General features: G+C 43.0%; 2 protein-coding genes across 2 annotated transcripts; one reads left to right on the plus strand and one right to left on the minus strand.

Moving 5' to 3' along the window:
* Positions 1-1091: 1091 nt before the first annotated feature.
* gjb9a (gap junction protein beta 9a) lies at positions 1092-4795 on the minus strand. Its single transcript, XM_062469432.1, is given in 4 exon segments — positions 1092-2020; positions 2022-2560; positions 2562-2746; positions 4632-4795. Coding segments are annotated over 3 exon segments (822 nt in total). The 5' UTR covers positions 2694-2746; positions 4632-4795; the 3' UTR covers positions 1092-1869.
* Positions 4796-5413: 618 nt separating this feature from the next.
* On the plus strand, positions 5414-8942 carry ptp4a2a (protein tyrosine phosphatase 4A2a). The gene is made up of 8 exons (XM_062470128.1): positions 5414-5528; positions 5849-5993; positions 6346-6562; positions 6818-6940; positions 7119-7211; positions 7335-7465; positions 7950-8024; positions 8386-8942. Exons 3-8 carry the CDS (start codon positions 6554-6556, stop codon positions 8495-8497), a joined length of 543 nt encoding a protein of 180 aa, XP_062326112.1. The 5' UTR covers positions 5414-5528; positions 5849-5993; positions 6346-6553; the 3' UTR covers positions 8498-8942.
* Positions 8943-12223: the final 3281 nt, after the last annotated feature.

Raw genomic sequence — 12223 nt, forward strand, 5'->3', positions numbered from 1 at the left:
AGAGTGGATGAATCATGCTGTTGAATATCTGCCAGGTGCCTCAGAGTCAGTTAGACTAACACAGATGAAGGTTGTAGTGAAACCTCGACACTAAGCTCAAATTGAGGTATTGTCCTTTTGTTGCTATGGTCTTCCCATTATCAGTCTGTGGTATGACATATGAGCTCATAAATTCCAACAATACAGGTTCTAAATCACTTCTAAGAGGGTAATGTCTCCTTGTTTGATGAACCAGAGACTCCTGGACTGTGTCCATCTATACTCTGAACCTCTCCTCACCATTTATTGTTGTCAGTGGGTGTTTGAGTGACAGGCAGACCGAGGGTACAGTCGCCATAGTGATAAGAAAGCACAAAAGGAGCTGTCTCCAATGGTGAGATAACACAAAGGATAGGAGAGAGAGAGAGAGAGAGAGAGAGAGAGAGAGACAGGGAGAGGGAGAGGGAGAGGGAGAGGGAGAGGGAGAGGGAGAGGAGAGAGGGAGAGGGAGAGGGAGAGGGAGAGAGTGATAGAGAGAATAATAGAGGGTGCAGTTGAAGGAGAGAGATGCAAGGAGCAGATCAAGAGGTGTGTATTATATAACAGTTTCATATAAAAGCACTGGGCTACAGAGGAAGGTTGCTATTTTAAATGAGGTTTCAGCTGAGAGAAAGAAGCAGTGTGGGCTGCATAGAATAGAGAGAGAGAGAGAGAGATGGAGAGAGAGAGAGAGAGAGAGAGAGAGAGAGATGAGAGAGAGAGAGAGAGAGATGGAGAGAGAGAAAGAGAGAGAGAAGAGAGAGAGAGGGAGAGGAGAGAGAGAGAGAGAGAGAGAGATAGAGAGAGAGAGAGAGAGAGAGAGAGAGAGAGAGAGAGAGAGAGAGAGAGAGAGAGAGAGAGAGAGAGAGAGAGAGAGGGGAGGTGTAACATTTCGACGTACCAAGGATGCATCTTAATTCCATTACAATTCCATGAGTTTGGTCTATTGTGATTTGAATTCCTTCAAAAATGTATAACTCTTCATTAACCAAATCAAACGACTTCAGTTGACTGCAGTGGAAATGGGATTGGTTGCCTAGGTAGCACACAAAAAAAACCGACAGACAAAGAGAGAGAGAGAGACTTTTTACATAAATACTAAATACATAAATACATCAGCAAAATAACCTTTTTCCAGAGATTAGTCACTTCTACCCTAACTGTCTTTCCATCTGTGACTAACTTCATTTGTAGAATGTTTGTATTGCTGCTCTCTCTGAGTGACAGAATGTGCTGTAATGGTTTTCAGTGAGCTGTGTTCAGTGTCATTGATGATGAGTAGTGTAAGAACTCAAGGTAGTTATGTATGGCTGTATTGTTCATTTGGCCTATTGCCGAAAAATCAAGGTACACAACATGAAATTTTTGGTAAACAAATGGAAACACATATCATGACACAGTTATACTGTTTTATACATGTGAGCATTCAACAGTCCTTTTTTAGATGGTCTTTATCAGGCGATTCCTGGATCTGGCACAGTTCAAGTTCAAAAGTCTAGAAGCAGTGTGTGTGTGGAACACAGTCTATGATGATCAGACGTCCAGAGAGCATCTGACTTACAGTCAGACTTACTGTTTTAGAGACTTGAGAATCCTGTACAGGAACCTGTCCTGAAACAGGTCCAAGCCATTGTATCTCACATGCTAGAATTGCATGTTGCTCAACTGGTTTCATGGTATTCGTATTAGTCATCTTTCAGCGGTTTGTATGCTAACAATTATATACAGTAAACTGAACCGCAAAAAGCTTTCTTAAAATCATGTAGCCTACCTATCGACCATTACCTTGTGGCTAATAATGGTAACTGGAATTCTGGTGTGGAATGGGAACCCAGCCAGCCAATAGGAAAACTACAACAAGGAGGTAGCACAAGCAGCTGCCCCCTGCTCTTTCTTCTTCCTGCAGAGACTCTGTTGGCTGTATGTGAGTGTCGGGTCCACCCGGAGGACCTGCGACCTCGGTGGGGCAATAGCGGTGAGCTCGTGGCTCTCGGCGAAGAGAGTCCTCTTTTTTTTTCTCGTGTAACACCATCGCCTTCTGAATACGTTTCCCGACCAAGTAGAACATCTCAAAGATGCACATGAGTATGCACAGGGCAGAGGACACCACCATGAACAGGGTGAAGATCTTCTTTTCGGTGGGTCTGGAGATGAAGCAGTCCACCGTGTTCGGGCAGGGCTCCAGAGAGCACTTGGACAGGCGTGGCATGTCATAGCCATCGTAGATGTAGTAGAGTATGTAGAGGAAGGTTGCGTCCAAACTGGCTTTGAAGACCAGGCTGACCAGGTAGGTCCACCACAGCCCGCCGCGCTTCTTCCCCGGGTTGGCGTAGAGGTGCGAGCCCTCGTGGAGAACCGTGTACTTTTTATCCCTCTCCTCGCGGTACTTGACGTGGGCCACCACCATGAGCGAGGGGCAGGTGACGAAGATGAGCTGCAGGGCCCACAGGCGGATGTGGGAGATGGGGAAGATGCTGTCGTAGCAGACGTTGGTGCAGCCGGGCTGGCGCGTGTTGCAGACAAAGTCCTTGCTATCGTCTCCCCCACACCCGCTGAGCGGCCACGACAAAGACCATGACGCGCAAGATGAAGACCATGGAGAGCCAGATTCGTCCGAAGACGGTGGAATACTTGTTAACCCCGCTGAGGAGGCTTTCCAGACCGGACCAGTTCATCCTGCCTGGCAGGGGACTAAAACACACACTCCTGTAGACACGCACACACACACCTGCAAAAATAAACGTTAAGCAATGGGTTTAAACAGGGTCCTGCCAACCTGGCCACATAGACTCCTCCCAAAGAGGTTGTATACCCTAGTTCTTAACACATTTCCCTTAGCCCTTACATTTTGTCAATTAGCAGACGCTCTTATCCAGAGCGACTTACAGTAAGTACAGGGACATTCCTCCTGAGGAGTACAGTGACATTTCTCCCGAAGCAAGTAGGGTGAAGTGCCTTGCCCAAGGACACGTCATTTGGCATGGCCAGGAATCGAACCGGCAGCTTTCTGATTAATAGCCCGATTCCTAACCGCTCAGCCATCTGACCCCAAGCCCTTAGCCTTGCTGAAATACCCAGGTCCTTACACCCTCACCAATACACTTAGTTTGCTTTGGAACAAGATTAAAACTACTGAATAATGTTTTACAAAGCTGTCTGTTATAAAAACAAGAACATGGTCTGGATTGCAGAAAGGAAGTGGGTTGCTTCCAGCCCCTGGGCCCTATTTTGACACACAGATTTATAACAAGAAGATTAGTAGATTTGTTTATAAGACAAAGCACAGTGGACCTCGTACATTATGATCAAGAGAGTGGCAGAAAGATTTCAAATCATTTATCTTTTATTGAACTCTGGGAAACACCCACATTCTCCACTGGATATTGGCAAGTCCTTATTAGTGGTTAACAGTTTAGGTTAAACAAAATTCATTGGACGAAGTCAAAACTTCAAGGCGCAAAAACTTGACCGAACTTGGGGATTTAGTTTTAGCTGTTTATATTTCCCAAACTAGGACACGCTCCGTGAAAGGAATGCGGAATGCTGCAGTGACTCATCATCCTCCTGCATTTAATGGGGAGCCTAAACAAAAGCATACTGTACATAAATGAACTAAAGCAGCTGCTGTTGCAACACGTCTCTTTAATTTATCCAGTGGGATTTGATTGATTGGGTTTATAAGTGCTGAAGGCAGACTGGCCTCAAAACCCCATAAATCACTTTGAGAACTTTCCACAAAACAACCAAATGTGTCTGTCCGTCTGTCTGTGTCTGTCTTGGAGTGATCAATCCTACATAGGAATTAGTTTTTGTTTGAATATGAACAAAGTTACTGGCCTATATAGGATTAAACTACTGGAAACATAAACTTCATGTTTCTATGTTACAGTATCTGTGTTTCAACCCTGGTTTCCAGGTTACCTGCACTAAACAGATTGCCGACAGGTGTGCTTCACAGGAATATAGAAACTGTAATGGAAAACATCCTAATTTCAGCCACTGATGGGTGTTATATACAAATACGACATTATAAAAAATAACCAACCAAAAGTGTTACTGTATCTGACTACTGTAGTAGTTTTTTTTTTAACATATAAAGACAGGAGCTTTTTGACTTGTAGTTAGCTGTGCTTAGGAAAACGTGGTGAAAGGGTGGAGTATATTCTACCCATGCTGGTTTATATCACCTCATTCTAATCACATCAATTACGTTTTTAACAGTCTTTGAGGTAGAGTGGCATACAGTCTAATGTATGTTAACCTTACTAGATCCAATCACATAAAAAGTGTTTTTTTTATTAAATCATTAAGAAAGGTGCATACGTACTCATGGACAACTAGTAAAAACGAGTAAAAACTGATAATAATTAGGACAAATACTATAAATCATAACATCATATTATACAGTTATGTGCTGGTTGTATGCCAGAGCTGAAAATAAGTTTGTTTCATGAGATCAAACATCCGAGTAACACTCTTCCTTCTTTAGTAATTTAGAGACTTTCAAACAAAGCGAAATACAAATAATTTCCTTTTATATCAATACTTAATAAGCTTCCATTAGCCTATAAATAAAGATAAACAGACAATAAAGCCATCTTAAAATACCTTACCTTGGGTGTAGCAAGGATTATATAAAATCAGAGAACTGAAAACAGAGCAGGAAACTCTACAAAGCAAAATATGTCTTCTTCCCCTGAAACCCTGTCAAACCTGATCTGGAGGGTCTGCGTCAGAACACACTTTACAGGCCCCAAGCCCAGGTGTATGTGTGTGTGTTTGTATAGCCTATATGTGTGTGTTGCTATTGGCAAAGGTGAACATTTTTTCTTTCCTAAACATAAGGTGGGTGTGTTTATCTATTCATGAGATGCTGGCTTACCGCAGAAATTCAAGCTGCTCTGGGATCGTCTTTATCACGGAAACAAGAGCGGACTTGCCACACCTACACATTATACATACCACGCACCTGAAAGGACCGAGAGATGTTTCACCTATCAGCTAAGGGTTGCCATTATTGAGAAAGATTAATTCCTGTGTATTTCATGGCCATATTCAAGACAAATGGAAAAGATAGCTACAACTGGTTATGGTGGACATTAAGCATCCAAGTATCATCAGTATCATCAAGTATCAGTATCAAGTATCAGAATTAGACTATTGTAAATTTCTACTTTTTTATTTAAGATCCATATATGTTTATTGTATGCACCTTCCTGCCACAGTAAATTATGTTTTTGTGTAAACTTACATGGCGAATAAACCAAATTCTGATTCTGATTTTGATCTCTGAATTAAAGCCATTTTAAATGTCAGACAGGGATAATAACGCCATCTAGTGGTAAAGGTGGGAATACACTTGTCTTTACTGTCGTAAACAGATTTCTGGCAGTGCGGTCACATGACATTCTGCCTAGTAACCTCCAAGGTTTACGCGTCTGTCAGCGGATGTGTTATCCTTGTCTTAAATAGTGATACTGGGATTTCGGCTATCGCCTAACAACGTTTTCGTAAGTAAATAAACAATGTTAGTGCTATACATTGTCTGGATTGTTTAGGTTGCCCCGAGCTCTGAAAGTGTATTTTTTATGGCTATCGAGACTGGCTGTTGACTCCCAAAATGGCTTCTAATCCATTCTAACAGTACTGTGCAGCAGTAGCTAGCGCTAGCCATAGTAGACTGGGATCTAGGTTAAAGTCTGGTAGCTGTCTGGTACTGTGAGCTCACAAAATGTTTGATTTGTGTTGCATAAATACCGGTGCTTATCTGTATTTAAAACATAGCTTTTCTCTCATCAAGATATCTCTATGATTTATTTCTTTTCGGTAGTCTCTTAAACCGGAGCCGTTAGCCGTTGCCAGGAGCGCTGTGCCACTGTGAACGAGAGAGAGAGGATCAATGGTCGGTCTGGAACGCGGGGCTGTCACATCGCCTTGTGCACGCTCAATGAACACACCGTTCAGCTCACACGGCGGTTTGTACAACTGATTTAATCATCGGTCTTAACAGTCAATGTATCGATAATCTCTACTGGAAACATCACGACATAAAACGTGCATCTGGGCTGCATGGATCACCTTGGACGACGACATTAGATGGGCGGGATAGAGCGACATTCTTAGTGCATTCTGGCCTTGGGATAATTAATTGTCCCGTTTTTTTGATACCCACAGAACAATCTCTGTGTGATGCTAAATGGACACATAGTCCATTATAATGACTGTGGATCTAGCACGGGACTCATTATTAGCTATTAGCGTGCAGGTAAAGGTTGAGTATAACTTAAATACATCTCTCTCTCTGTCTCTGATTCATGTATTTCACAGGTTGCACATTTATGGCGATTGCGAGGGAGGGAGGAGACTTTTGCCAGGCACAGCACCTGCTGATTGTGGACAAGTGAATTGGGAGATAGCCCTGTATGAAAGCAAGGCCCTCACTGCCATCTAAAGATCAGCCAAACCTTATGAAGACTAGCCAACCCGAAGCCAAGCAGCAGCAATACAGGAGGCTGCACCACTCTACTGCCAGTACATGCCTAGGGTAGAGCCCAGCCCTTAGCTGCTTACTCCCTCTTCCTCTCTTCTTCCTCTCCACCATCTCTCCATCCATCTTTCTTCCCTTAATGGGGTGATTGGGAGGTGGAAGTCGAAAAGATAAAACCTCTTTTCTCAAATTTTTCCTTTCTTATTGCACTATAGGCTTGGCAAATTGTAGATTTTACTATAAGTTTTTTTTCCCCTCATCTATCTACCCCATCTTGGAACTCTTTTTTTAATCTTCATCCTCTCCTGGAAGACAGCTGTCGTTCACCTGCCCGTCAACATGAATCGCCCCGCCCCTGTCGAGATCAGATACGACTGTATGAGGTTCCTCATCACACACAACCCCACCAACTCCCAGATGGTCAAATTCATAGAGGTACAGCAGAACAGACATGAATATGAACTGCTTCCTACGTTCATGTGTTCATCCCAGCCTGTGTAGATATCATTTCTTCTGCATCATATGGTGTGATTGTCCTGTTTTAAATATTATATGCAACAACATGTGACGCATGATACAGTACTGAATATGTATTTATTTCCTATGTGTTCAGGACCTGAAGGCGTTTGGCGTGCAAACCCTTGTGAGAGTGTGTGCTGCAACATATGAGAAAACCCCAGTAGAACAGGAAGGGATCCAAGTCCTGGTGAGAAAAACACAAGATAATCCCCTTATGCTTTCATTAAAAAAATAACACATTTTGGTAATGGCTTAAAAGATACCAGCATAGCCACAAATCCATTCCTCTGATGTTCTGTTGGGTTTTCAGGACTGGCCGTTTGACGATGGCTCCGCCCCTCCTGAGCAAGTGGTGGATGATTGGCTGCATCTGCTCCAGGCCAAGTTCAGACAGGAACCAGGCTGCTGTGTGGCCGTGCATTGTGTGGCAGGCCTGGGCCGGTCAGTGAAGCCAGGCTCAGATAGATTATCTGCTCTCTCGTGTGTCGTTCCCTGGGACGGTCTGCACACTGGCTTACCTTCAACCTAGCTTATCTATTTTATCTTCTAGGCTCTAGCTGCTGGTTTTGTGCTTTAATACTAGCTTATCTTCTTATCTTCCTTTTACTAACCTTCAAAACCTAGGACTTTCATCAGATCTGCCGTGAAGTACTTTCTGTCCTTCTGAGCTATTTTAGGAGCGTATTGCCTTGATGCCAACTCATCTCCCTTGTTCCAGCTTGCCCTTAGTTTTGATCTCATCTCATGGTATGGTTCAGTCACCTGCTGGTGTCTGGTTCGTGCCTGCAGCAGTGTTCTTCTAAACAAGTTGACATTCAATTGTCTCCTGTGCTGTAGAAACCGACTTAACAGCAAACATCAAAGTGTTCGGTTTAATACCAAGACTCAGGAGTGTTCATGATCACGGTCTGTGTCCTCTGTGCAGGGCTCCTGTTCTGGTGGCCTTGGCCCTCATTGAATGTGGAATGGAGTACGAAGATGCTGTCCACTTCATACGACTGTAAGTAATCGTTGTCTGACGATTGCTGTATGGCACACAATGAATTTCTGAAAGGACTACTAAATGTAGTTATCGAAGGTCATGCTGACGGCTAACTCTTTATAGATATAGTATAATATTTATTGGTTAATTTAATGTAACAACAGTCCACATTCTCACATTGCTAAACAAAGTTTGGAGCCAGTGCGGTAGAGCATTTGACTGTAGATCAAGAGGTTGTATGTTCAAATCCCCCCTGATACACCTCTTTGGATAAAAGCGATAACATTGTCTGCTAAGTGAACACCATTTAATAAGCTTACATTTAGTTTGTCTTAGTAACACACAGTGTTCCATCCCTCTCTCTCACCTCCTCTCTCAGTAAACGACGCGGGGCTTTCAACTCCAAGCAGCTGCTGTACCTGGAGAGCTACAAGCCCAAGATGTGTCTTCGCTCCCGCGAGGGCAACGGTCAAAACTGCTGCCTCCAGTAGTCCTGCAGCGGAATGTACTAGCTCTAGAGACACAGCACACAGTCATTTATGAATTAATTCATTTATTATTTATTGATTATTTAATTCAACCCCCCCCCCCCCCCCATTCGAGATTAAAATTAATGGTTTCAAAGCCCGGTTTCCCCGAACGCAGATTAACTATGCGTAGTCTAAGAAGAATATTTAATAGATTAAGATTAGCCTGTAGCTGAGTTCTGGCTGCTGTAACACTGTCTACCTGCTGGTGCAAATGACCCACCCTGTTAGCGCCTGTGTACGTATGCTGCTGTTGTTGGTGTAACGACTTCTACCTTAGGCCTCATTTTTATGAAGTGTGTATTTGTAATACATAATTTATTTATGTCTAAATGTTATCTACCTGTATTTTGACTGTAAAGCTGACATTCAAAGTGTTCCTCTGAGATAGTAAACATTCTCAAATCTAGTATTGGAGATACAATTGTTTTTTTGAGAGTGGGGGGAGTGGGTGGATTATTGAGTTCCAGAGCTACATTTAGTCTAAGAAGGTCCACTTTTGGCTGCCAGTAGACAATATATTATTTTAAGAGTAAATTCAGTGATAGTGTGTTCCCCATCAGTGCTAAGTTTATTCTCTCCCTTAATTAACACCAGATGGCAGTAAAGAGCCATCTGAGAGTTGATTGTGGGAATACTTCTTTGTAAGCCATTCTCCCGCCTTTCGCTCAAACTCATCAATTTACCAATTGTTTTCATGAAATATTGGTAAATATCGTTTTCATTGTAATGTCATGCATCTTTAGTAGACCTATATTTGGCTGAAAAGCTGCACATTTTGGCTGTCTGAAGAAGCCAGTCCTGGCTTTGATGTGAGTTATGTCCGTTATGTTTGTCTTTGAGGAGGGCGCTGCCTGTCTTCGTGACTGACACTTGACCAGATTTGATTTAAAATCGTAGGCCATGTGTATATAAATGTTAGTCATATCAGTTCCTCAAGTTTGCAACACAAAGGCTGTTGGACGCCGACATACAGAGTATCCGGCTCTCCGTTCTTGAAAGTCAAACTAACATTGCAGAGGTTACATTGTCCCTTACATCCGTTTTTCTCGTCTTTCGTCGGCTACAAGCAAGTTTGATCTCGCTTCTAAGAAGACTATAGCAGAGGAAATAATAAACTGCTTCACACCACCGACTGAACACCCTATAATGATAGAAAAATCCGGGCTCTTATTGCATTGACTTCTTGCTTTGGATTGATTACGCATTGGAACGTGTAAGTCTGCCGTTTTCACAGTCACTATCTAAATAATTAGTTGTGGCGCGCTCTTTTAGCTGTTAGTGTCGGAATGTCTAGCAGATTCCGTGGAACAACATGCGTTCCCTGCTAGGCTGGGGGATGTTCTGTGACCAGAACGTGACCCACTTCGCCCTACAGCGTTTGCACGCACCGCCTGGGATCAAGCATCGTTGCTTTTCTATTCTGTAGTTGGCGGACGGACTAGCAGAGCTCCTTGTCAAAAAGCGTCCACCCATCCCGTCGAGGGAGGCAGAGAAAATAACGGAGAGGTTTTTTTTTAAGTCAGCGGTTAGAATAAACATATTACCTGATTGGCCCAAGCAGTCATGTTGCCGGTAAGTTTAACCGATTTCTGATCTCTGTTTCAGTCTAATTCAATATTTAGGATTTTACTGGAACATATTCTTGAAAATCTCAAAAATGAATTCAATGTTCACTTCCCTGAAAATGCATCGTTATGGCAAGAAGAGCAATGCTTTATGAACTTTATAGAAATATAATTTCCTGTTTTTGGATGCAGTAAGATCATTGCTTCCTGAAGTAGTTTGGTATTTTAGGATAGGCTACCCTATATATCGGGAAAGTGGTTGCCCAAGTCAACATCATGAGAAATTCGAGTAATCTCTATTGGACAATTATGTATCTGAGAGTATGTAGTAGGTTAGCTATTTCTTTCGAGTTTAAGAGAAACTGCTGACTTTTAGACTCAACTAGACTAGAAGCTCAGTCATCAAGGAAGCTTCAAGGAGAGTTAAAGAGATTTTAGGCAAGTTACTTGACAGCGTGAGAGAGTGGCTATCAATCTGCCCTATGCTGGAGATAATGCTGACTGAACTGAACTGAACTCAATGTACCCAGAACAGGAGGTTGGTACAAGGACATGGAACAAACCAATGTTATTGTACCAGCAATCTTGTAGCCTATAGATCAACCAGCTATGAGTTGGTGTTATGTAAATAAATGACTCTGCTACCATCGGGAAGACAAATATAGAAGGGACAGTGTGGGGTGTAGTCTGTAAATATACACATTCTGGATGTCAATTTAAGCCAAATAAGGTGGAAATTCTGTGACTTGGGTTTGATGCCCTGGTAACTGACAGCCCGATAAATGGATAGTTTGAGCTCAGAGACAGGGGTAGGAAGTAGGGGGTTTGGGTTAGTGGTGAGTAGGGGTAGGGGTTAGTAGGAGGCAGGGGTTAGTAGGATAGGGGTTGGGTGGTACGGGGTATGGCATAGTGGATGCTTGGGGGCAAGGGTTATATTTAGACACTGTCTATCGAAGATCAGGCTGATGACCCCATTGACCATTGACCTACAGTACCACCCATCTCAGACAACCAGACTACCAATAGGAGTCCCCCAGGCTCCCATTGGGGCTCAGAGGGCTTTGTCTCTGGTATGGCCTCTTTCCCTCCTTACTTGACTTAATCAGACCTTCATTTTAGGGGGGAGGAGCCTCTGTCAGAACAACTACTCTAGTGAATGTTAAGAAGTAATGTTAAGAAGTAATGAGGAATAACAAGACATATTTTACCCCAGGAAAGCTGATTCCCAATCTTAAATCAGGTGGGAGTCAGGGGGCTGACGGTTAAGGAATTGGGCTAGTAATCCGAAGGTTGGAGGAATTGGGCTAGTAATCCGAAGGTTGGAGGAATTGGGCTAGTAATCCGAAGGTTGGAGGAATTGGGCTAGTAATCCGAAGGTTGGAGGAATTGGGCTAGTAATCTGAAGGTTGGAGGAATTGGGCTAGTAATCCGAAGGTTGGAGGAATTGGGCTAGTAATCCGACGGTTGGAGGAATTGGGCTAGTAATCTGAAGGTTGCTGGTTCGATTCTGGCTGTGCAAAATTACGTTGTGTCCTTGGGCAAGGCACTTCACCCTACTTGTCTTGGGGGGAATGTCCCTGTACTTACTGTAAGTCGCTCTGGATAAGAGCGTCTGCTAAATGTAAATGTGATATATTGTTTTTATTATTGTTGCTTGTTTTTTCCACAGGTACACTTGCACGTATAGCGGTTCATGTTGTTTAATTGTAACTTGTTTAACTACATGCTCTTATGGTTCTTCCCTTTGGCACTTACTTTGGTTGTTCACAATGTGTGCTTCATGTTTTGGCTACTCGCAATGTTTTGTGGCTATCTTGTTGTTATGATCAGTGACCTATGCACTTTGTAAAGCTCTCTCTTGGAAGTCGCTTTGGATAAAAGCGTCTGCTAAATGAATAAATGTAAATGGTCACCCATCCATCCTCTCCCCTGCCTGTCTCGCTAGCATATCTTAGCCACGCTAACTGGCTTTCCCTCAATGTTCTATTTCTGGCCACTATAAGTACAGTCACTGGGTATAAAGTTCAGACTTACGTAAGCACATGTACTGTAATTTTCATTCAGTTGTCATTCCAATGTGTGCCAGAAGGACTGGCGGTTGGGCAACCTGCAATTGAATGAT

This window comes from Osmerus eperlanus, chromosome 9 (assembly GCF_963692335.1).
Source record: "Osmerus eperlanus chromosome 9, fOsmEpe2.1, whole genome shotgun sequence".
NCBI lineage: Eukaryota > Metazoa > Chordata > Actinopteri > Osmeriformes > Osmeridae > Osmerus > Osmerus eperlanus.

What these genes read in the sequence shown, in the direction of transcription:
- ptp4a2a (XM_062470128.1), top strand. An exon ending in AGATGGTCAAATTCATAGAG is followed by an intron (nt 6,941 to 7,118) that starts GTACAGCAGAAC and finishes CTATGTGTTCAG; the next exon opens with GACCTGAAGGCGTTTGGCGT. An exon ending in AGGAAGGGATCCAAGTCCTG is followed by an intron (nt 7,212 to 7,334) that starts GTGAGAAAAACA and finishes TTGGGTTTTCAG; the next exon opens with GACTGGCCGTTTGACGATGG.